This window comes from Misgurnus anguillicaudatus, chromosome 1, assembly GCF_027580225.2.
Source record: "Misgurnus anguillicaudatus chromosome 1, ASM2758022v2, whole genome shotgun sequence".
Taxonomy (NCBI): Eukaryota; Metazoa; Chordata; class Actinopteri; order Cypriniformes; family Cobitidae; genus Misgurnus; species Misgurnus anguillicaudatus.
In genome coordinates, this window is record NC_073337.2 from 29,600,856 (window position 1) to 29,626,929 (window position 26,074).

The window sequence follows — 26,074 nt, forward strand, 5'->3', positions numbered from 1 at the left end:
CAGGTGTGAAAAGTATATAAATTAAATAACATTCAGGATTCTTTACTGATACCTCATAGCATTGATAAATCTGATAATATTATTCATTTGAAGAAGGTCTGACTCGTCCAAATATTTTACCACGCTCATGATAAACTGATAATATAATGTAAAAAAGCAACATTTTTATCAACTCAACATATATTTTATGTTACTTTAACTTAGCAAATTTTATTTATTTTTTGACTTAATAATATGTAAATGATGCTGTCAAGGAATGTTTGGTTTGTTGTTTGTTAATCTGTTTTAATGTAAAAAAATAAAGTAAAAAAAAAAAAACTTAGCAAATTAAACAATTTCAACTTGTTTTTAAAAGTTAAATGATTTTATCACAGGCCAAAGCAATAGTAGATTGAATTGACACAAAACCAAGTTTAAACTTGTGTGCACTTAAAAATATATTTAAGTTTAATCAATCTAAAATTACAATTAATTTAAACTTTTGAGGAGTTGCTATAAATTATAAATAATGCAACATTATTTTATAATTTAAAGCATTTTTCACAAGACAAGAAAGTTAAAATGAATTGTAAATTGATTAAACTTAAACTTTACAGTGTGCAACATTTTTGTTAAATTAATTTAATCAAGTTCAACTTGTTTTTATAAGCTATGTCAACTTAAAATAGTAGGTTGAATTGACTTGCAAATCCAAGTTGTTTTAACTTCATGCTGCATTCTTTGTCGCACTTAATTTTTTAAGTTAAATCAATTTAAAATTACAATTAATTTCTATTTTTGTGAGGCGTGGCTATACATTTTAAAAATAAAGTTAAAATAACTTAAGGTGATGCAACTTTATTTGATAATTTATAGCATCTCCTCACAAGGCAAGAAAGTTTAAATGAATTGTAAATGTAAGTTGATTAAAGTGCAACAAGGAATTATTTACAGTGTGCACTGTAAAAAGGTTCAATTTTGATACATTTTTAAATGTTACTTTAACTTAACAAATGAAGTAAACACTATTTTAACTTGTTTAATATGTTATGTCAACTTAAAATAGTAGGTTGAATTGACTTGCAAAACCAGGTTGTTTTAATTTCATGCTGCATTTTTTTTTACAGTGTGTGTATTGTCTGTTTGTATATTGGTTTCATCCATTTTCAATAATAAAAACAAACAAAACACAAACAACATTGGACTACAAAGATCTTAAACACAAAACAAGTTTCAAAAACTGCAAATGAACAAACTGGAATATTGACAACAATTCGGGTGAGGTGCAGAGTCGGAAGTCTTTTCCACAATTGTCACGGGATCTAAAATCTAACACTGGTTTCTATCGGCCTGCATGCAGATGGACATGCGAAAATGCAATCTGTAAATATTACATCATGTACAAGTGTGGGGTGGAAGATCTTGACCTAAAATAAAATACAGTATGCTTCTTAAAACAATTTCAGTAAAACGTTACTTCGTCAAAGTGATAAAGCAACATTTCAATCAGAACAGGAACAAATCTTGTAATACAGTGCAGAAGCAAAACCACATTTTTATTTTAAAGACAAAGAAGTCACGGTGCGACATGCACTGCCTCATAGAAAGTATTTGATAAGCATTGATACATTAAACATTCAGTTGTGCTACCATTGAGTTCTGAATCTATTGTAAGGATTGTAAAAACAGCACAGACTTTAGATACGGCAGATAAACCCAAACACTGAGAGGATTTTATACATTTTAAATCCACACTACATAGAGATGCACCAATTCACTGCCACGATGCTACGGTAGTCAATCGTATAGAAGAGAGGATTTCTACTGAGATTTGTCAAAAATTGTCTACGTTGTGTTGTTGAATACCTTAAAAAGATCAAGATTATACAGTAATAGATAGCAATGTATCGGTGCCGATACCGATATTCCATTACTTTGAATGACATAGACACCGATAGTTTACATGTTTAAACAAATTATGTTGTGAAATCCTGATCATCGAGTGATTTTAAACAATCGACCGATTTCTGCCATACTTGCTTTTATTTGCCGATACCGATTATAGGCCGATACATCGGTGCATTCCTATTAATAGATATTTTAAGTAATAACATAATAGATTTTGTTTCTAGTACCTCAAGATTAATTTACCAGAACCCTTGGTGGAAATAAAATCCATGAAGGTAATATACATTTTCATATCAGAATCAACACAATCACAGTCTGTAAATTACACAGACCTTTGACATAAAAAGCTACATATGTCTCTTTAAACCTCTTTAGATTAGGATACATAATAATTTATATCATCATAACATTGTTTGGTGAAAGAATGTAGGTAGGTTTCTACTTATAGCTGTCATATTATCAAGTTTGCTACAGATTTGAGTTGCATTGTAAGCAAAGATGCACGTCTCAGGAAAGTTGTCTATAAAGGATTTATAACAGTGGTTCTCAGATGGTTTTATATCAACATTAATTTTAGCATTAACTGCATATAGACACAACATGCAAAATGTTTAACATGATAGATTGAATAAAAAATTAGATGCTTAGCAACAGCAAACGTGAGATAAATCAGGCTAATATTTATTCGAGATTTTCGCTTGATTATTTGCATTAGCATCCCAGCTATGACCCACTTTTGGCCCATGACTTACCAGTTGAGAACCACTGTTTTACACTTTCTGTAACGTCTGAAGATAATTAATTTGCATCAGTAGATCATCAAGATAAAATGTGTCACTTCAAATAACCTCGAGTATCATCTGTGCTAGTTTTATGATACGTTGGTTTCAGAGCTACTTTAGTGTGATTTTAGTGTATGCATTAGTCGACCGTCGTATAAAAATATTTACCACTCTTTTTAACATCGTGTATCAATCTATACGCACAAAATCAAACTATACATTTCATGTCTTGGAATAAACAATTAAAATACAAAAATATTTGTGTAGGTTTAAAACAAGTCAAGATCAAGTCAAAGTGAAGAGCGTGTTTACCTGCTGGATCATTTAAAGGGATAGTTCACCAAAAATGTTGTATTGTTCTGTTGAATACAAAGGAAGATATTTTGTATCAAAACAAATCTGGGGCACCATTGACTTTCCATAGAACAATACTATGGAAGTGAATGGTACCCCATATCTCTTTGGTTACCGTATTTTTCGGGGTTTTTTCTGCGTCTTATAGTCAGGTACGCCTTGTAAGTCAGTATGAATTAATTTTGACATTTATGAGGCAATAAATATCATTACCGTCTACAGCCGCAAGAGTCTGCTATATGCTACTCCTGTATTTATGTAATTTAATGGATTCAGTGATGCAGAATAACGAGTATGCGAACTTCACGCTAGTTGGCTTGTTAGGTTAATTTAGCCTATTCAACCGTCCTTAAATGTCTGTTCTTTGGCTTGGATTTTGTGAAATAATTTTCTAAATAAACGCGACGTATAGTCCACTGTGACTTATATATGTTATTTAGTCTTACTGACGCATTTTTGAATGATGCGACTTATACTCCGATGCGGCTTATAGTCCCAAAAATACGGTATTAACACTCTTCATTTGTGTTCAGCAGAACAAAAAACTGCATACAGGTTTTAAGGGTGAGTAAATTATGACAAAATAATTTTTTTTTTTTTTGGTGAACTATCCCTTTAACTTACCTTACCTCCCTGAATTCTTTAAACTTTTGTTCAACACCAAAATCAAGTGCGTTTTTTTACTTAAAACAACACAAAGTACACTCATTTGATCGCATATAGAAATCTCCTACAATTTAGTTTGAAACCAAAGTAGAACATGCTAGTAAAGAAATGAAAGAAGTTGGTTTTTCAACCTAAACACAAATGACAGTAATTGTGACTTAAATACAAACTATTAAGAATGCCGAGGAAGATCCAGGAAGATTAAATAAGTACTGCATGCTACCTAAATAAAAGTAAAGCAATTCACTTCATCCGAAGCGCTGTTGATGAAGAACTGTAATGTTTTGTTCATAGACAAAAAGGTTAAAATGTGCAAACGTTATTTTCCAAAAAACAACAATAAGGCAAAGAGTTTCTGGAGGACCTGTGAAATGGTCAGCTGTCCAGTAAGGAAAGAAAGAAGAAAACATGAAGTTGGGACCAATCAGCTTCTCTTAGGAGTTCATCTCCATGGTAACCATTTAAATACCCACGACATCAGTGTTCGTAGCACGGCTAGTCGAAACGCATATGATTGACGAAAGCAAAGCGAGCAGTTGAAACAGCAAACAACCAGCATTACGATGCACAACGAAATTTGGTAGCCATGTGACACAGGTGCATGATGGTTTCAAATCCCATTGGATTGAATTGTGTACCATGGGAAGAGCTGATGGTTGAGGATGAGGTCACTTCCTGTCCAGCACTCAGGCCAAGGCTCTGGTCAAACTGGGAATGAGTAGAACTGCTGCTGCTGCCATGGCAACAACCATCACCAGGTTCCAGTCTCCCTCCTGAGGTTAACAGGAAGAAAATAATGACAGAGGGTAAAGGTCACGTTAAACATCAACACTTACGTTTATGCATTTGGCGGAGGCTTCATGCACTTTCCATCTAAGCGATCACTACTACACAACCAAAAACTGATGTACTGTAGGAGGATCACAAATGTTTCCTGGCTGGAAGACACCGATTGAAGCTACGAGCAGATCTGGTCCAGATTTGAAGTGTCTAACATGGTTTTAATGAATCATCTGAGTTCTTCTTGTTTACTTTCAATAATCTGTTGTAATAGCACAAGACATGAGAGCTAAATATACTCATCTAGAAACCTGGAGAGACACAAATCCAAGAGCAATGATCCAGTAAACACTTCAATCACTTTCACACACTCTCTCTCCCGTATACTCTCTTACTGTCTCTCTCTCGCTTTCCATCTGGCGTTGTGAGATTGGCAGCAGAAACCGAATGCCTGTCCGGGACAGTGGAGAAGTGTTTGTGTGTGTGCGCGTTGGCTTCGGTCGGCCCGGCTGGGCAGCAGAAGCGAGCGGTGTGGTTGAAATCAGAGTTGCGCTTTGGCCGGAGATGATTTTTGGGACATCTGAATATGACCTCATGTCATGCGAGATGACTTCATGGATGGTAGTGAACTCTCCGCTGTTCCTTATAATACCAAACTAAACATCTCAAACACAACCACAGTCATTTTGTTTTGTTTACAAACTATGAAATTTGGCAGTGCTAGATTTACATGTTTACATTTCTAAAGTACATGTTTAGATTAAATTTGTGAAACTTATAGTACCATTGGTGTTCGAACTATGTCAAAGATGATGGGGGTCCTCTAGCTAAGCCCCCCACCCCGGCCAAGCACCCCGTCATTAACGGGTCGTCATGATTTCACAAAGTAAGATGTGGATCCACTTTTTTGTTGGTCCTGGATCAAAGATACACTTAAAGGGACACTCAAAAAAAATGCAAATTTTCCAGCTCCCCTAGAGTTAAACATTTGATTTTTACCATTTTGGAATCCATTCAGCTGATCTCTGGGTCTGGCGCTAGCACTTTTAGCATAGCTAAGCACAATCCATTGAATCTGATCAGACCATTAGCATCGCGCAAATATATAGATGGATTCCTAGTTACAACATCTACATTTAAACATGTATTATTAGCTTTTTATCAGTCTGTGCATTCCCTGAAAATCAAATCTACATTTTTGGCATTGCTGACCTATTTTTTATGTTCTCCAATACATTTTTTTTGTGTTTATGCTCAGTTCAGGAAACTTTTAAACCTGCTTACATCCAGGAATTAATGCAGTTGGATGGTAAATATTCTGTCCAGTAATGATAGTAAAAATAAAGAGCAGAAAAAAAGTCTGGTGAGGTTTTGAAGAAATTTGTGCTAATGGAAATTGCTTATCATTAAGACTCCATATTTAATGAATAGACTTATATGTGTGTTCATCCACAAACCTTCTCCAGGATTAAAAAAAATGTTGTCCTGGAACACTGTAACAAGAATTATGACTTACGAAACATTTTATAAGGAGTCGTTCCTTCAGACTGAAAAGCTATGATTTTGGAACAATGTGCACGTCCATAAAAGGCCCTCGTAAAGAATACAGCACCCTGAGCGGTGCGAAAACTGCCTTGTTTTAAGTGCGAATTCATTATGGCTTATACAAAGTCACATTATTGACTAGGATAAAAAAGCAAAAAAGTCTCTGTTCTCTTAGAGAAAGAAAAGGCAAAGCCATACCTTCCCCCTTTAGGACAAGAGCTCCATCCAGCAGCACCATATCAGGCCCATTATTACAACCATTCCTATGAAGGGTATGGAGAGAATAGGGGACTCAGACGAAGGAGTGGAGCTCTGAGGAAAAACACAAGGGGGTGCAGGGATGGAGAAAGAAAGAGGAGGAAGAAAAGGTGAGAGAGACAAACGAAAAAGAATGACAGACATAAAATAAATATATGAATACATATGGGAGGTTTGTGCACATGTCGCATAACACACAAATTAAACATGAAAAATTATTTAAAAAATGAGAGAAAGAATGAAAAGTGAGGATGAAGGGAAAACAAAACACAACCAGATAAAAAGACAGAAAGAAAGATAGAGAGGTAGATAGAGAGGTAGAGAGAGAGGTAGAGAGGTAGATAGAGAGGTAGGTAGATAGGTAGATAGAGAGGTAGAGAGAGAGGTAGAAAGGTAGATAGAGAGGTAGATAGAGAGGTAGAGAGATAGAGAGGTAGATAGAGAGGTAGAGGGCTAGATAGAGAGGTAGATAGAGAGGTAGAGAGGTAGATAGAGAGGTAGAGAGGTAGATAGAGAGATAGAGAGATAGAGAGGTAGATAGATAGAGAGGTAGAGGGGTAGATAGAGAGGTAGAGAGGTAGATAGAGAGGTAGGTAGAGAGGTAGATAGAGAGGTAGAGAGAGAGGTAGATAGAGAGGTAGCTAGAGAGGTAGAGGGGTAGATAGAGAGGTAGAGAGATAGATAGAGAGGTAGAGAGGTAGATAGAGAGGTAGATAGAGAGTTAGAGAGGTAGAAAGAGAGGTAGATAGAGAGGTAGAGAGGGAGTTAGAGAGGTAGATAGAGAGGTAGAGAGGTAGATAGAGAGGTAGGTAGAGAGGTAGGTAGAGAGGTAGAGAGGTAGGTAGAGAGGTAGATAGAGAGGTAGAGAGATAGATAGAGAGGTAGAGAGGTAGATAGAGAGGTTGGTAGCGAGGGAGTTTGAGAGGTAGTGAGGAGTTAGAGAGGTAGATAGAGAGGTAGAGAGGTAGATAGAGAGGTAGGTAGAGAGGTAGATAGAGAGGTAGGTAGAGAGGTAGAGAGGTAGTTAGAGAGGTAGAGAGGTAGATAGAGAGTTAGAGAGGTAGAGAGGTAGATAGAGAGGTAGAGAGGTAGATAGAGAGGTAGGTAGAGAGGTAGATAGAGAGGTAGAGAGATAGAGAGTTAGATAGAGATGTAGATAGATAGTTAGAGAGTTAGATAGAGAGGTAGAGAGGTAGATAGAGAGGTAGATAGAGAGTTAGAGAGGTAGATAGAGAGGTAGAGAGGTAGATAGAGAGGTAGATAGAGAGGTAGAGAGGTAGATAGAGAGGTAGGTAGAGAGGTAGATAGAGAGGTAGGTAGAGAGGTAGATAGAGAGGTAGATAGAGAGGTAGGTAGAGAGGTAGATAGAGAGGTAGAGAGGTAGGTAGAGAGGTAGATAGAGAGGTAGAGAGGTAGATAGAGAGTTAGAGAGGTAGAGAGGTAGATAGAGAGGTAGGTAGAGAGGTAGATAGAGAGGTAGATAGAGAGGTAGAGAGGTAGATAGAGAGGTAGAGAGGTAGATAGAGAGTTAGAGAGGTAGAGAGGTAGATAGAGAGGTAGAGGGGTAGGTAGAGAGGTAGATAGAGAGTTAGAGAGGTAGATAGAGAGGTAGAGAGGTAGATAGAGAGGTAGATAGAGAGGTAGAGAGGTAGATAGAGAGGTAGATAGAGAGGTAGAGAGGTAGATAGAGAGGTAGATAGAGAGGTAGATAGAGAGGTAGAGAGGTAGATAGAGAGGTAGAGAGGTAGATAGAGAGGTAGAGAGGTAGATAGAGAGGTAGATAGAGAGTTAGAGAGGTAGATAGAGAGGTAGAGAGTGAGTTAGAGAGGTTGATAGAGAGGTAGGTAGAGAGTTAGATAGAGATGTAGAGGGGTAGATAGAGAGGTAGAGAGGTAGATAGATAGTTAGAGAGGTAGAAAGTGAGGTAGATAGAGAGTAGAGTAGAGAGGGAGTGAGAGAGTTAGATAGAGAGGTAGAGAGGTAGATAGAGAGGTAGGTAGAGAGGTAGATAGAGAGGTAGGTAGAGAGGTAGAGAGGTAGATAGAGAGGTAGAGAGGTAGGTAGAGAGGTAGATAGAGAGGTAGAGAGGTAGGTAGAGAGGTAGATAGAGAGGCAGATAGATAGATAGATAGATAGATAGATAGATAGATAGATAGATAGATAGATAGATAGATAGATAGATAGATAGATAGATAGATAGATAGATAGATAGATAGATAGATAGATAGATAGATATGCCAGCAGTTCATTAGGAATCATCAAATTTGTTAGGAATTTGATATAGTGTAGTGTGTGTTGTGATTGTATGATTGTTTATGGTATGCAAGTGTTTAGTGGTCAGAAAGCAACAGAAGAAAACAATGAAAGACCACGAGAGAGCAGGGAAACAGGAAAATACACCCAGATTAGATACACAGCAAAGATGATTAAACACAAATTGGAAACCTTGTGCCCGTTTCCAGCCTGCGGCTTATGGACACAGAGCCAAGGTCACCATCCTGTCATTTAAAGATCCTTGCCCACACCGCACAGCCAGTATGATCTATTCTCTAAAGGAATGTAACGGGTTATATCCATCAACTGTGACAGACAAATCATTGAATGATTGTTCCACTTACTATGTATGTCGCAAAGAAATCTTGTGTCAGAGGCATATATCATAGTTGGGATTAATGGGAGTAATAATCAATAGCATCAATAATGAATAATTGTGAAAATCATGTAGAGCTTAACTTGAAACATTCCTTTAAAAAGATCATGTGAACTTTAGGCAGAACAGTGTGAGTGAGGGGTTATTCACACAAATAAAGACCCCATGAAAGCCTGATCAATGTTTTTTCATGCATTGATGCATTTCTTACTTAAAAAGAACGTTCTTGTAAATTATTTTTTTAATTAGTAAATAGCTTTAATTAAGTTACAGTCATAATTCATGATACACTTCTCCACTAAGCATTTAATCTGTGTAACACTACTAAACCGAATGTGTATTCGCCGAAACATTCTACCAAGTTCATTTTACCGTAACCATTTGCACTATCAAAAAAATTTGAATTGCTCATGAAGGAAGACAAATTGCGCTTGTATATGATTTATTTTGGTAATTTCTTGCTTTCCGGTTAAAAAAACAGTACATTAGTAACACTTTTTCAAGGGTGCAGAAAAGCATGTCAAAACATGTATTTAGCCCCGTGATGTGTGCGGCTCGTCAAAATATGTGTTCGGTGCGTCATGTGAACCTTTGTGCATCACGTCAAAATACGTGTCTGCCGCAGACGCCTCGAAGGGGTCCATGATAAAAGAGACCCAAACGTTTGCCAGATCCTCGCTTAGTATTTTGTGAATTTTAGCGTCTCTTTGATCACAAACCCCCTCGACGCGTCTGTAGCAGACGCATGCTGCATAGGTTCACATGACGCACCGAAAACATACTTTGACATGACGAGCAGCACACACGGCGCACCAAACACATATTTTGACACATGACGCACCGGCGAACACATATTTTGACATGACGAGCCGCACACACGACGCACCGAACACATATTTTGACACGACGAGCCGCACACACGACGCACCGAACACATATTTTGACATGACGAGCCGCAAACACGACGCACCGAACACATATTTTGACACGACGAGCCGCACACACAACGCACCGAACACATATTTTGACACGATAAGCCGCACACACGACACACCGAACACATATTTTGACACATAACGCACCGAACACATATTTTGACATGACGAGCCACACACATGACGAACCGAACACATATTTTTACACGACGAGCTGCACACACGGTGCACAGAACACATATTTTGACATGACGAACCGAACACATATTTTGACACATGGCGAACCGAACACATATTTTGACATGACGGGCTGTACACACGATACACCGAACACAGATTTTGACATGACGAGCAACATACGACGCACCGAAAACACATTTTGAAACGATAAGCCGCACACACGACACACCGAACACATATTTTGACATGACGAGCCGCACACATGATGCACTGCACACATATTTTGACATGACGAGCAACATACGTCGCACCGAATGAATATTTTGACACGACGAGCTGCACACACGGTGCACAGAACACATATTTTGACACATGACGCACCGAACACATATTTTGACATGACAAGCCAAACATATATTTGACACAATAAGCCGCACACACGACACACCGAACACATATTTTGACACATGACGCACCGAACACATATTTTGACATGACGAGCCGAACACACAACGCACCGAACACATATTTTGACATGACAAGCCGCACACATGACGAACCCACCACATATTTTGACACGACGAGCTGCACACACGGTGCACAGAACACATATTTTGACATGACGAACCGAACACATATTTTGACACATGACGAACCGAACACATATTTTGACATGACGAGCCGCACACATGACAAACCGAACACATATTTTGACACGACGAGCTGCACACACGGCGCACTGAACACATATTTTGAAACATGACGCACCGGCGAACACATATTTTGACATGACGAACCGAACACATATTTTGACACATAACGCACCGAACACATATTTTGACATGACGAGCTGCACACACGGTGCACAGAACACATATTTTGACACATGACGAACCGAACACATATTTTGACACATGACGAACCAAACATATATTGAAATGACGAGCCGCACACATGATGCACAGAACACATATTTTGACATGACGAACCAAACACATATTTTGACACATGACGAACCAAACACATATATTGAAATGACGAGCCACATACAATGCACCGAACACATATTTTGACATGACGAGCCGCACACACGACGCACCAAACACATATTTTGACATGACGAGCCACACACGATGCACCGAACACATATTTCGAATTCCTGCCCCTCGAAAGAGAAGTCAACGGCTGCCACTGTTTTTAAAGCCTAAAGATTCACTAGTTTTTTTTTTATATTTCGAAATAAACCAGTCACATTTATTTATGTTAATTTTTTTATTTTTGCCTATTTAAAGTCTTTTTACAAACCCACTATTTACAAACTTACAACTAAACACTCAATTATGGTAATTTATTGAAAGAACATTTTAATAAACTGTCATTTTTCGACAATTTTATAGTTTTTTACACGTATGCTAACCAAAAAAATACTCAAAACTTTGATTTCATGGGGTCTTTAAACTACTGCTATGAAGGACGGATGGTTGACACGGTACTCGGACTGGACAGACTCTTTCATTGAAAAAATCTATACTGAGGTTAGTATTACAGGGGGAATTAATTAGGAAGATCACGTTAGCATATAACCGATCATTTTAATGCCATCACAGGGATTACAGTAGATAGACCTCTATGTCAGTGCACATCGTACAAACACAAAAGCAGATTAAGGAAGCATCATTACTTTGCAGGTATGGATCAAGAAAACAAGCTACCCAAGTTAGCAGCTAAAGGTTTGACAAACACAAGACGAGAAAACACACAAAGCCCATAGTCAACGTGTGCGACAAAACAACCCAAAGTGAAACACAGACACTCGACCGAGTGGTTAAGTTAGACAGTGTGATGCAATTTGACAGACAGATATTGCGTTTTGAAGGATGCCCGCGTCAGCGGCGCTTGATCCTACATGCAAACACCATGTTAGTCATGTACAGAGCATCCTTAAACGCTGACAAACAGTACAGTAGGCTGATGAGGTCATGAGTTTTTATTTTGCAAACAGTGTAATGATTATTTGAGGTCACATTTTGTATCCCACAAAGTTCTTGATAGATGCTTGTTGTGGATCAGTGTGTATGGGTGATATCTGACCCCCTTTAAAGCCCTCACCTGAGCCTTCCTTCCAGCCAGACGCTCGAGCTCCGCCCTGCAGCGATGTAGCTCCGCCTCTAGCTCCGCCCTCTCCCGTTGGCTGCTCTCATAGAGCCCCTGAAGTTCCTGGAGCTCTCCTTTTAGTCCATCACACTAAAGAAATACATATAAAGAAATTAACATTTCACAATGATTTTAATTTGATTAAAATATTTAATCTAGATTAATCGCATGACTGTCATGAGTTAACTCGTGATTAACTGCAACTTAATCGCACATTTTTATTATTTTCAAAAATAAATCACAAAAATGACATAGGCAGCGTAAAAACAGATGGCCTGTCTGATCTATCGGTGTATATGTAGATGTGCTATACCTCTCTCTGAACCCGTGAGGCCTTCTCTTCAGCCTGCTTTAGTTGATCTCTGAGGGAGAAGATTTCAGCAAACCCTCCGCTCGTGCTCGTCGGGGTGACCGGTTTACCCTCAAACGAAATGTTCTTCTGGGTATAAGCGTCCACCCACTTCTGGTCAACCCCTAATGTGCTCACAAAATCTGTCTTTACTTCCTTTTCCATTTCTGAGTTACTTTCTCCATCGTTCGGCTCTGTTGTTAAGCTCAGGTACGAGTCGGTGGAGCTATCAGGATGAGAAAATAATCATTTATTTATATTGTAGACACATGTTGTAGTGCACACTAATCGATTTCCTGTGTTATGTTATGTTTTGGTGAGTTGTCCGAAGAGACAGATGATTAAATTAACAAAATCAAAGGTTTGACCCAATTGTAACTTGTTTGTGTTTGATTGACAGGCTGTGTTGGCCAATCACCTGGCTCTCTGTTGCTCCAACATCTCCAGTTTCTCAGAGAGGTGCTTGTTGCCATTTTTCAGCGTCTGGCACTCGTTCTTCAAAGAGCGACACTCCTCTATCAGCTGGTCCACGTCACCTGTTCAGTCACAGCACAAAATCAAAATAACAGCTGCAGGTCAAAGCAGAAGAGGAACAAAACGCAGGCTATTTTCAGAATGGTATACAGCTAACAGCACACTGCACAGCGTGGGATATATCATGTCTTTTGTAATGGTGTGTGCACACCAAAAGCGAAATTAATTATTTGCACGAATACAAAATTAATGCAAAGACTATTCACCCAGCGAATGATGTAACGATGAGCGTACAACAAACATGTGTCGAAAAATTTCAAGGCACTCAGCGAAAGAGCTTACGAACACGTCCAGTTTGACACGTTCGTTTGTATCAGAAGATGGAGGAGAGGATTATTTTCATTCACGTGTGACGTGAAAATCAAGTAATCTAGAGCAAGTTACCGGTAAACAATGCGCATATTCACACTAGAAGTTAATTTAAATATTATACGTAGATCACATACATAATCAATTACTGGGTTTCCATTGAAATGTGCAGTGAATCTTTTCAAAATTCGCAAAATGTGAATTATGTGCGTTTCTATCAAGTTGTCCAAGCAAATAACGGTGGTATTGGTAACCAAACCAACAGTAAATAAAACAAGGCATGCTTAGAAAATGGAGACAGGACTGCATTTAATTATGATTTGACAAGTTATAACTGAATGCTGTTCACAGAAGAAGAAATGCAGAATTTTTTGATGCAGGCACTAGCAGTAAGGGCATTGCGACAATGTAGGGCCCCATATATTGTAAAGACAACATCAGCTGATAAAGCTAGATGATCAGTCACATGTGTTTAATGTTCGCTATGTCAGAATCTATTCGGCAAATGCATTTCCATCTCACATTATTCTGATTGACTCTTTTTCAGTAAAAAAAGCCTAAAGCTAGCGTAAAACCTTTTTAGGGGGATTAACTGAAATTTGGCGTTTCCATCACACGTTTCTTATGCAATACTTCAAAATGTGCATAAAATCAGTGTAATGGGAATAAATGTGAATTTGCAACGGGTTACACGAATGACACAAACCGGGTAATGCGGGTCTAGAATGCGTGATACTTACCTGAATCATTCTTACGTCCAAAAAATTATGCATTGACGCATTGTCACGCAAGCCAATCACAGAAGAGAAAACTGCATGTTTAATTAACTCTTTCGCCGCCATTGACAAGTAACTCGTCAATTAAGAGAAAATGCTTCCCTGCGAATGACGAGTTTTTCTGGCAATCCGTATTATCCACCAGATGGCGCTCTTACCAACTTATACAACCTGGACGCAACCCCTCACATCAAACAGTTCAAACTAAGTGAATGTTTTGATCATCGCTCTAAATTTCTATCAGAAGACTTTCACAAAAATACAATTATCTCAGCTTTTTCTCAAAATTTGGTATTTTGAAGAAACCTCCATGAAGAAAATATCATATTTGAAAGGTGATAAAAAGAGAACAAATGAAGGTAAGACGAATTTATTTTTGTTTGTTTGAAAGCAGAGGGTCTGTTTTTTCATTTTATATATTGTATGTTTATATATTTAAAGAAGAACTTTTCCTGGAAGGCATTAAACTTTTGTGAAAATCATAAAAAATGCTCGGACCAGTCTGGCGGGGAAAGAGTTGAGCAACAACTGATGCCCTGTTATCATCTCAAAACGGTTGTTTCATCTCATTAAAAAAGTCGAAATTTTCAGCATTCAGATCAAACGGCAAGTAAATAAGGTGATGATATAACTGGTAATGGATTTTGCTTGTTACATTTCTTGTGCTTAAAATGAGAGTTAAAGCCATTGCATTGCAGGATACTTCATAGTAAGCATGCATACCACAGAAACAGTATGTGTATAGTAGTATAGGGCTGCATAACAACTAACCGCAACTAAACGTTTGCAGAATAAAATTTTTTGTTTACATCATATATGTGTGTTTATTTTTATAATAATTATGTATATATAAATACACAAACATGCATGTGTATTTTTAAGAAACATTTACATGTGCATACACAGTTTTATATTTATATAAAATTTATATTATATGAATACTTAATATTAATAAAATTATACATGCATGTGTGTGTATTAATATATACACACCTTTATTTGATGTAAACAGAAACTTTTATTCTGCAAATGGTTAGTTGTTATGGAGCCCTGCTAGTGTTTGAAAAAGTACACCTAAATACAATATGTTTATTCACATCTATAGCCTTGAAAATCGAACATTTCACCAGAGATCCGTAAATACACAGCAAACCCTGCAACTAATCTCCATGGAAACACAAAATTCCTGCTGCAGCAGTTTGACCTGTCAATCAAGAGTCATGTTTAGTTTTCTCATCCCCCATAATCCAACATTCGACCCCCGGGAGCACTGTCTCCAGTCTGGAAGTACCACATCGATTAGGCCGGCATGTGTATGTGGTGTAAATAACTATAAAGTAAGCTTAAATATTTGTACCTCTCGTTCTCTGTCATCGGTCCCCAGATCAGAAGAAAAATGAATGAATGCATTATATTAATGCTTTAATGTGCTCTTCTTCAATGGCGTTTTGTGATAAATTGAAATGATTTCTCCACCAGCAGTCTACCGTTAGTATGTGGTATCATTACAGATCTTAATATAGTACATTTTAATGGCGACCGGGAAGCAAAAAGCCGTCCAAATGTCCTTAGAGACAGAGAAAGACATCAACACCAGCACTACAACTCAGACTAATGAGACTCAATGGAGGTCCTGCGCTCTGTCAGAATGTCAAACACAGACTCAAACTATGTAGGAATGTATACTTGTAATACACGGGCATTTTAAAGTGAAGTGCACAACCCAAATGCAACTTTCCTGCAAGTTTTTGCATGTGCTTTATCAAGGCGAGAGCAAATGGTGAAGAAAAGCAGATGACAAATTTGGTATTTTGTATTGTTGCTATTTGTCATTTTGATGGTACGCAGTTGTGTAATATAAAGAAAAGTCTTGCTGGAAAACTTCAAACATTTATTAAACATGGTGAGGCTTTGCCATTCACTTCAAACTATTGAGCAAATTATTTTATATCCCCTTTTATATCACCGTAAACCTAAGCTTCACACAAACCTTTTATTTTTTTCCATCTTAAAGGGGACAGACATTTCTCAAGGCTTTTTTAAGATTTAAAAAAAATCTTTGGTATTCCCAATGTACGTATGTGAAGTTTTAGCTCAAAATACCATATGGATAATTTATTATAACAGGTTAAAATTGCCACTTAGGGTGTGTCCTTTAAAATGCAAATGAGCTGATGAAATGCAAACACTGATCACCATAATGATGGTTTGTTAAAATTAAAACTTAATTGTGCTGTCGATTTTTTTCTCTCTATGCACTAAATGGCAGTGTCGTGGTTGGATAGTGTTGATTAAGGGGTGGTATTATTATAATAAGATCCCCTTCTGACATCACAAGGGGAGCCAGATTTCAATGACCTATTTTTTCATGCTTGCAGAGAATGGTTTACCAAAACTAAGTTACTGGCTTGATCTTTTTCACATTTCTAGGTTGGTAGAAGCACTGGTGACCCAATTATATGAAAACATGGAAAAAGTCAAATTTATATGATATATGCCCTTTAACGTTTTCACTAAAACATTACTCATGTGTGTTTAGTAAGCTGTTTGCCATATTGGGAAATATGGTAAATGGACTGCATTTATATAGTGCTTTTAACAGACCATTGGACTATTGCCCACAATGCATTTGGGTAGATAACATATGGGACAAGACTGCATAGTCAAGAGATCTCACACACCCATACACACACTCCCATGGAAAAAATGGGCCTGGCCTGCCAACTTCAGAATGCAGTTTTGGGTGGGTGAGAGCTCAAAGGTTTCCTCACTTACACGTTAGTGCTCATTTACGTCTGTATGAGATTACATCCATTTTTTCAGTGTGAATTTCAAATTAACCAGAATGACCTTACTGGCTAATTAGCTAGTACCAGCTACAAGCCAGTTTGCCTTGCGGTTAGTGCATTTGTGCCATGGTGCTCATGTGGGTAATTTTGTATAACAACTGACCGTCTCCTCCGGCTTTCTCCCGCTCCTCTTGGCACTGGCTCTTCATGCTGATCTCGGCCCGCAATGTGGTCAACTCCAGCTCGTACTCCTGCGTGGTACAGCGCAGACGCTCCAGCTCGGCGCGCACACGGCACAGCTCCTCCTGCAGCAGAGCGATATCATTTTCCCGTTCGGCGGCCGCCTCCTCAGCCGCCAGCTGCAGCTCCTGCACCTCCTCCTGCGCTATACGCAGCTCGTTCTGCGCCTCCAACAGCTCGCATACCTTCTCCTCCTCCAGGCTGTCCAGCTCCTCCTGCACCGAGCGCAGCTGGGCTATGGGACAGAACCCAAAGCATTATAGGTGAGATAAGACAACTCTAAACTTAAAGGGACAGTTCACCTAAAAATTACAATTCTGTCAGCTATTTGTGAATTCTGGGACACTTTGACAGTCAATGTAAAAAGTTCAAACTTTTTTGTGTAGGTTGAGCAATGATGAAGCGACGCAATCTCGTTCATTTCAATGGAAGCTTGATGACTTCGGGTGAAAGTGATCATTGGCGACAGGAAGTGGGAGTATCCAGCTAAAAGTTCACCTTTATGCAAATGACGAGCGACTTTTGGGCGCGACTACCAATGACAGTTAAGCTAATTTGTTTATAGTTGTTACAAGGAAAACCAGAATTAGGAACCAGAATACAAAGTCGCTGGCGGTGTGCATGCAGCTTTAAGGTCTGATATCCTCGGTCACCATTCGCTTTCATTGTATGGTAAAAACATAAGTGTAAACATTTCCAAGAAGAAAGAGAGTCATGTCGAGACATTATTTTTGGGTGAACTATAACTTTAAGCAAAAGTTTTAAGTCATATTAAGTTAATAATATTTATTTTAAAATATTTATTACAATGCTGGGGGCACAGTGTAGCTGAGTTTAAAGAGACAAAAGAGTTTGGCAACTTATGAAAATATTAGAAAATATAAAATAAGCAACACAATATAACACAAATGCACACACAACTGGTGCATACCACATTCTGTAAGCTCATAAAAAAAACTTGGATGTGTAAACTACCAAAAATGTATAAAGACCATTAGAGATTTATAAATCACTGAGGACGTTTGGAGTGAAACAATGCAGGCCTTCATTTCACATCTCATTACATTAATCACTCCGCACGTCCAGCTGTCGAATGGCAAAAAAATGTCAAAACTTCTCAAAGTAACCAGGCCAAGGTTGAATTTTACTCTGCATGGGCTTTTCTGAAAAACTATAATCAGTCTCGCTTTAAATATGCAGTAAGATGCTTTGCAAAGAAACCCTACAGCTGGCACAGACTGTTTTTAAACTAAACAATCTGTTCCTCGATGGTTAAGATGTTATATATTAATGTAACATTGATAAAGAGTTGTTATGTTATTCATATTTGTAATTTCAGCCAGCAGTACAGTAAATGCTGCTTTACTTTGCATCCTCAGTTTATTTAATTGAATTAATCTGGAGTCGCTCCACAGATGAACAAAGTTGCATCACTCGGAAAATCCATTCTTTCTTTATAACCAGTGCATTATTGTTCTTGTGGTAGCTGTACTAGTTATATACACCTTGAAGCAGGGGTCTTCAACTACTCTTCTTCGAGAGACAGATTTTAAAAATGTCAATATTTGTACCTTTTATATATTTTTTACTTTTACTTATTATTTATATTATTATTATTATTATTATATATGTTATTATTTATGTTGTTTTTGTTACTTTTTGTTATAGGTCATATATTAAAAAACACAAATCTTGTATCCAGTATTTTGCCTTTTATTTCTTTTTTAAAAACAACTTTAAAAAACTTTAAAAAAAAAAAAGAGTTAATATTCAACATGTGTATTTTTGTATAGCACTAACTATAACTGTTTAAAGGCGGGGTGCATGATTTTTAAAAAAGCACCTTGAAAAAGGGAGTCGGGCCGAGTACCAAAACACACTTCAGCCAATCAGCAGTAAATAGCGCGTCAACTAACCAAAATCGTTGCCTGGGTTGCGTATGTGTGGGGCGGGTCTATCAAATGAAGGTCCAGATTCTATTGGGGTAGGGGCGTGTTTAACTTTCACAACATATAGACGGTTTCAGCAGTTACAACATAAACAAGCGGCTGTCGTGGTCCGCACGTAACTTCCGTTAAACTCCGCTAGGAATAAATAACAACAAAGTTCTTTAAACGTAGTTTATTTATATAACAAGCAAAAAAACAACACATAGATAACCTAGAAACCAAAACATTTGCTATTTTCGACGAGGCATTTTTTCAAGAGATCAGTTTAGCAGATCATTAAAAAAAACAAAACCTAAAGTAAAGTTCGGATCCAGACGTGTATCGCCTCAGCGCACGTGCGTCCGATGAAACCGTCTATAGCCAGTCTTCTCCTAATGACTAAAATTGCACTTGTTTTCTGTTTTAATATTTGAAAGATATATTGGCTAAACCACCTTTCCATTGTACACTACGTTCGGACGTGACTATTTGGAGTTTGCCCCCTAGTGGCAGTCGTAATGAACACTTAGTTTAATCATAAATTCATGTCAACATTGGAAAGAAGCTAATTTCAGTGCAAGAGTCTTTAATCTATAAATATATTTATAGTTAATAATTTACTTACCAGTAATCAATCTTTTTAAAGGATTCAAGTGTAACTGATAAAGCCGAACAAAATAGGATTATAAATTTTCACCTTGCACATCGTGTTTTGATTGGGACACACTTACATACATCTAGTGATGCACCGATATGGAAATTTTGGCCGATACCGATAACCGATAACTCTTCATATTTGGGGGCCGATAACCGATATATATATATATATATAGGCCGATAAATATTCATATTATCTTCACAATGAAAAACTCCCAGACCGCAGACATCTTGTCTTTGCGCTAGACTAGCATACTCTTCTTAAGCCCGCAACACGTGTCATCTTCGTGCTATGTCACAGAAAGCACCAATCAAAACTCCACATGGCCAGCAATGAGCAAGTGAAGTGGTTCAACAAACCAAAATATTCCATCATTTATCGGCCTAATTTTGCTATCAGACCGATAACCGATAATATTAAAAATAAGCAGTTATCGGCCGATAACATCCCTACATACATCCCTTCCGGTCGGCGTGTCACATGCAGTGTAGGCGCACAAGTTTTTTTTTACTTTTTTAATGCATCCAAAGCTCAAACTGAATCCAAAAATTGCACCCCACACAGCCCCTTTCTGACTCTCCTTCCGGTTTATCGGCCATCACTTGTCATGTGCAGTGGAGAGGCGGTTTTATAGTAACCATGCTGATTTTAAATCAAACCAAGATGACCGGCGAGCCGGATACAGATGATTTGAAGGCCGCATTTGGCCCATGGGCCAGTTGACTAGCTCTGGCTTAAAGCCTTAAACAACTTAAAATGTTATTGATTTGATTATTTATCACCAATAAAGGTTACTGGGTACATTTATTGGCATGTGATGTGTTTAGGTTTATGTGTGCGCGTACTGGGATACCTTGAAGTCTTTGGATCTGTCTCGTAAAGCTTTCGGCCTGATGGGCGCTGGCCAGACGCTCTTCTTCCAAAAGACCTTGAAAGCAAATGAGTCATAAAATAAAACAGATACGCTGGAATGTGTTAACAGTAAATCATCAATGGGATCTGAAAAGTTGTTATCAAATATCAAAGGAATGTTTCATGGAAAACTGATTATTTATCCAACAAATTAGTCAAAATACTTGGACTGGTTTTGTTAACCAGATCAAATGGTTCTTTTATGAATCAGACATTGATACTTTTTCTCATGCCAAAGACGTATCGTTTGACTTGTGTGTGACACAGTGACTCAGTGAGAATTGAGAAACAGGTGGTGTGTCGGTCAGTGACAGCTGAGCATGCTCAGAGAGGGTGCTACACGCTGATGATGTCACACCCCAATAAACGTTCACACATGCACACACACCTTGAAGCTCATTGTAGCTCTCCTCGTGTCGTTGTGACACCTCTCTGGTTTCCTCCAACTCCAGCAACAGCTGCACCATCTGAGATCTCAGAACCTCCAGCTCATCTTCATCATCGGTTCCTCTCGGTTCCTCGGTCTCCTCCACCTTCTCCTCAATGGCTTCATTCTTCTCTCGCTCATCCTCTTGCCCCTTCTCTCCGTTTCCCACCTCTATCCCTTGATCTCTCTCATCGTTCTCCTCCAGTGACCCCCGCACTTTGGCTGTCATCTCAACGCCTATGCCTGGCCGTTCTGCTTTCAGGTCGCACACATCATCTGAGATGAGAGAGAGGAGAAATTATACAGATCAGTGACACATTAAATCAACTTTAAGGATGAGTTAAGGGCCACATATTATTTTATTACTTTGTAAAACTGCATGTACGGTGAAAAAGGGTACCGTCAGGTCCTAAATAATGTTTAGGAGCTCAGCGTCATGGGTTTGATCCCAGAAACACGCATACGAATAAAAATATCTGCACATCATTGTGTCTTGATCTGGATTTAACTTGAACCAAAAGATCTTTAGCGTCTCTAACATTTAAACATTCCATTTGGAAAGGAGATGTGCACATATGCATGTCCAAGACTCCCACCCCCAACCTCCACCTGTTGTCCCCGGTGGGCACCTGCTAAATCCATCCAATTCAGCACCTTGTGGAACCACTTCATCACCTGCTGGCTCCCGACTCCCATTTCTGACCCAAAGACCTCCCTTAAGCAATCAAAACACCGACCAAGGGCCGCCGGGGCCCCCGTGCTACAGGAATGTCCGCTATTTTAAGGATTTAGGCCAACCCCACTGTGCAATGAATTGCCCCTCTGCTATCACCTGTTGTCTGCTCACAAACACGGTCTGAACAAAATCACAGTCAAGAGCTCCGGGTGCAAAATGCAAGAGACTCAGAGAGACCTCTAGTGGTCGGAGTAAGTACTTTAATGTAAAAAGCTGTACTGTACTGTAAATAAGTTCACCTTTCATCTGCATGTAAAGAAAGCTGCACATCTCATCTCCTGTCTGCGTTAATCACCCGACAAACTGAGAGTTAAAAATAACCCAAATAATCACCTATCTTCTCTCTTCACCTGCTATCACACCTTTCTCTCTTCCCCATCTCATTCTATCACCTCTTGTTTTTAATGCTATCTGTCTTTCAGACACCATTTCCTTAATTTCCCACCTGCCATCTGTCTCTCTCTCTCTCTCTCTCTCACCCTCCCTTCAGGTGTGATCTAAAACTGTAGTATCAACAGGTGTCAACTTTGGTGTCGCTCACCTGAACTTTGACTCCTGTACTTAGAAAACCAGGGCATTTTATTGGCAAGACATTTATACAGACTTGATTTCTCCTACTCTCTTTGGGAGATTACTCTCTTTTGGGATGCGTTTTGGTCAAGTGGACGAGAGAGACACGTTCACATTTACACCTGGTATTTTAATTCCGACCCTTTTGTCCATTGCCCTGGGGGCGAGTCCCTCTGCAATCGTTTAAACAGAGGCGGAGAGTTTGGTTTTATCAATGAGAGCCTAAAGATCACGCTGAACACTGTTGGTTTGCGCTAGAATCAGAACGATGTAAACATTGTGCTGGTACATCACACATTAGATCAATAGGTGGAGAGTAGGCGGTGTTTTATAGCTATTCGAACGCATTGCGTGTCTACACCACAAAAGCAATCCGGTCGAATGTGTTTTCGACTACCTCTGAATGTGGTCGAAAGTGGATGAGCTCAAAATGTTTTACACCCCCAACCAACCAAAACACATCTTAATACAGGTGTAAATAGCCTCTTAAAGGTGCAGTGTGTACATTTTAGCGGCATCTACTGGCGACTCAGTCCACTGCTCACCTCTTGCTTTTGAAACACATAGAGAAGCTACGGTAGCCGCCACCGGACAAACATGTCATCGCCAGAGACAACTTAGTAAAAACGTTTGTCTGTTAAGAGCTTCTGTAAAAGCACAAAATGGCGACTTCCATGTAAGGGGACCCTCGATGTATGTAGATAAAAACATCTCATTCTAAGGTGATAAACACATAATGATTCATTATGAAAGGTCTTTATATACCACTGATAATATAGTTTTGTATATTATTTTGCATTTCTGTCAAGAGATCCTTCTAAAAATTACACATTGCACCTTTAAACCACCGTTGCTGTACACAGCATTTGGACACGACTGTCGAAGTTCGCCCCCTAGTGCCAGACGTCATGAAATTTCAGTTTAATCGTAAATCCATGTCAACATGGGAGAGAAGCTCATTCCAGCGCATGAGCCTTAAATCTATGAATATTCACTATAGTAGAATAAATAAAAGAATACAAATGAATGAAACAATAAACATCTATGCATATACGACAATATTTTTTAGAGAGAACATATTGAATAAGATTAAACATAATAATGTGTAAATATTAAATTAATATTTTTTTTAACATTTTTAAAGGATTCAATTAAAGGATAAATAAGCATTAATAATTTTCATCACACTGAAATACATAAATTCTGGTCGGCTTATTGCATGCGGTGTAGTCGCACAACTTAAAATCTTTTAATAGATACAACGCTCAAAACGGATCTGAAAATTACGCATCCACAGATGGTCGTCACCTCACGTACTACCTTTGCAACTCTTCATACAACATTAATAGATGTGTGTGTAGTAGGGCTGTCACGATTATGAAATTTGGCTGACGGTTAATTGTCTAATAAATTGAGACGATTGTGACGATTAATTTCCTGTTTTAGGGCTTTTTGCGATTATGACGATTAATTGTCTGTTTTATTGCTTTGACATTTAATTTGTTTATAAAATAATTTTCACATATTGTTGTGATTATTTAAATGATATATTTTGCAAGGTTTACCTGACAGTAATAATTAATGCACATAACACACATTTAAAACTAATCTGATACTGTCTCGTTTATACAGGCGCTGCAGTTCCCCCTTGTGTTTTTAAAGAGATGTGCAATCATTGCGGTGATCTGAAATCATCACGATGAGGTCAAACAATCGCAATGAGACGATTATTTAATCATTGTGACAGCCCTAGTGTGTAGACAAATTAAATTCATGAATAATCAACGAAGAATCTAAAGAACCTTTCTGTTTAAAGAAAACTATATGTAGTTTAATAAACATTATTTAGAATATAAAAAGTTATCAAATAAATGGTTCTTCTTGACTGAATGGTTCTTTCCATGGCATCGCTGTACCTATTAAGCACCTTTATTTTTAGGAGTGTATACGTTTTCTCCTGTCTTGACTGACAAACTTGCTTGTGATAGGACTTTTAGTCACTGCGACACAGGAGACAGTCGGCCGTGCCACACCTGACTGGATAATTCACGTCTCTGATCCGCTTAGATCAGATGACTGTGAGGATTAACCAAATCTGTCGGAGCAGAAAATAAATGGTCTTGTCTTTCTCCCCCTTTCATTCTCTCTTTCTTTTGTTTACTCTCTGTTTCTCTTTTATTTATTTCTTACTCTTGTTTGTTTGCTCTCTCTCTCTCTCTTTCTCTCTCTCTCTATTGCTGAATGCTAATGTATATATCCTTCTGTAATGAGCCCTGTACTGTATTATTGATCAAGCTTTACAGATTAAAGCCTTCCAAACATCTATCAAATAATAATGACCCTGTGGGAAAGCTCTCTCTCTTTCTCTCTCTTTCTCTCTCTTTCTCACTTTCACACACACACAAAGGCATAAAGCAGAAGCAGAGACCGAGTCTTAAGCTCTCAGGATTACAGACAGCTTTGATAGCAACCAATCAGCTTCATCCAAACTATGAATTATTCTGTAGGGACAGAGAAACTTGAATCTATCATATGTTAAGATGATCATAAAGTTCATCTCTTGATATTCTGAACTGTAACATCTCTAACTGTTCACTGCATCACAAATCAAATAATCTGAAAGGTGAGAATGACCCTCACACTAAATAACTCCATTCCTGACAGCATACAGGCCTAACTTCATTGTTTTTGTTTGCGTATTGGTGACTCCTCGAGGCAACAGCTGAAGAATAGACTGCTTTGGGTGTTATGCAAAATAGAAATGGACAAAATAGGTTGACATAGATTTTGATCTTCTTCCTCAAATGGTTTCCTGATTGCAATGTGATGAAGCTGTTAGAATGAAAAATATAAATAAATGAGAAATGTATTAAAATGATAGTGCACCCAAAAATTTAAATAAAGTTTAGTTTCGCATGCTCACATGAAACTTTTGCATGTGCACATGAAACTAAACTTTATTTAAATTTTTGCTCTATGTCCCCTTAGGGCCGTAAAATATATATATGCTGAATATGTTTTTTTTTTTGTGGCCATTTTTATGTATATTTTGAAATAGGCCTATATTATAAAGCAGTGGTTTTTAAACCTAAAAAGATAAGGCAACTAACAAAAAGCACTCATTTTTTGTATAATTTAATGTTTTTTTAATTAAAATGTTGAGTTTTAGAACAGTTTTTTGTCACAAATTTTCTTTGGGGGGAAACGCAAAGGAATGCATGGTACACAAGGGGGGCCGCACGCTGAAAAAGTTTGGGAACCACTGTTATAAAGCATTTATATTCACGTTGCATTGGAAGAAAAACTTTGTATGTTACAAACCTGTAACAGCTTTAAAAATATTAAAATTAAATATATTTTCAACTAAAAAAAACATACTTATAATTTTATATTTTATACATACCTATACATTTTATACTTCATAAATTTTACAGAAACCCTTATATTTCGTCCAGAAAATTTTTTTTGCCATATGGGTTGTAAAATTAGAAATATATTTGTTGCCCCTGAAATACATTTTGAAATAAATTTTAAAGGGGACATTTCTTGGGACTTTTTAAAAATGTCAAATAAATCTCTGGTGTCCCCAGAGTACATACATGAAGTTTTATCTCAAAATACCATATAGATAATTTATTATAACATGTTAAAATTG

The 26,074-nt window shown here is 37.9% G+C and overlaps 1 protein-coding gene across 4 annotated transcripts in view; it reads right to left on the reverse strand.

Annotated features, from left to right (window-relative positions):
- Positions 1-1,516: 1,516 nt before the first annotated feature.
- The window catches only part of ccdc136b (coiled-coil domain containing 136b), a 44,542-nt gene continuing 19,984 nt past the window's right edge, over positions 1,517-26,074 (reverse strand). For 2 of the 4 annotated variants that reach the window (XM_055190401.2, XM_055190398.2), the window contains 8 exons: positions 21,075-21,389; positions 20,628-20,702; positions 17,112-17,423; positions 12,959-13,076; positions 12,505-12,766; positions 12,147-12,281; positions 6,213-6,326; positions 1,517-4,462 (listed from right to left, as the gene is read on the reverse strand). In XM_055190401.2, coding sequence (XP_055046376.2) covers positions 6,222-6,326; positions 12,147-12,281; positions 12,505-12,766; positions 12,959-13,076; positions 17,112-17,423; positions 20,628-20,702; positions 21,075-21,389 — 1,322 coding nt within the window. In that variant the 3' untranslated portion in view covers positions 1,517-4,462; positions 6,213-6,221. The remainder of the gene's footprint in view (positions 4,463-6,212; positions 6,327-12,146; positions 12,282-12,504; positions 12,767-12,958; positions 13,077-17,111; positions 17,424-20,627; positions 20,703-21,074; positions 21,390-26,074) is intronic. The other 2 variants (XR_008640003.2, XM_055190400.2) reach the window with 2 other exon arrangements.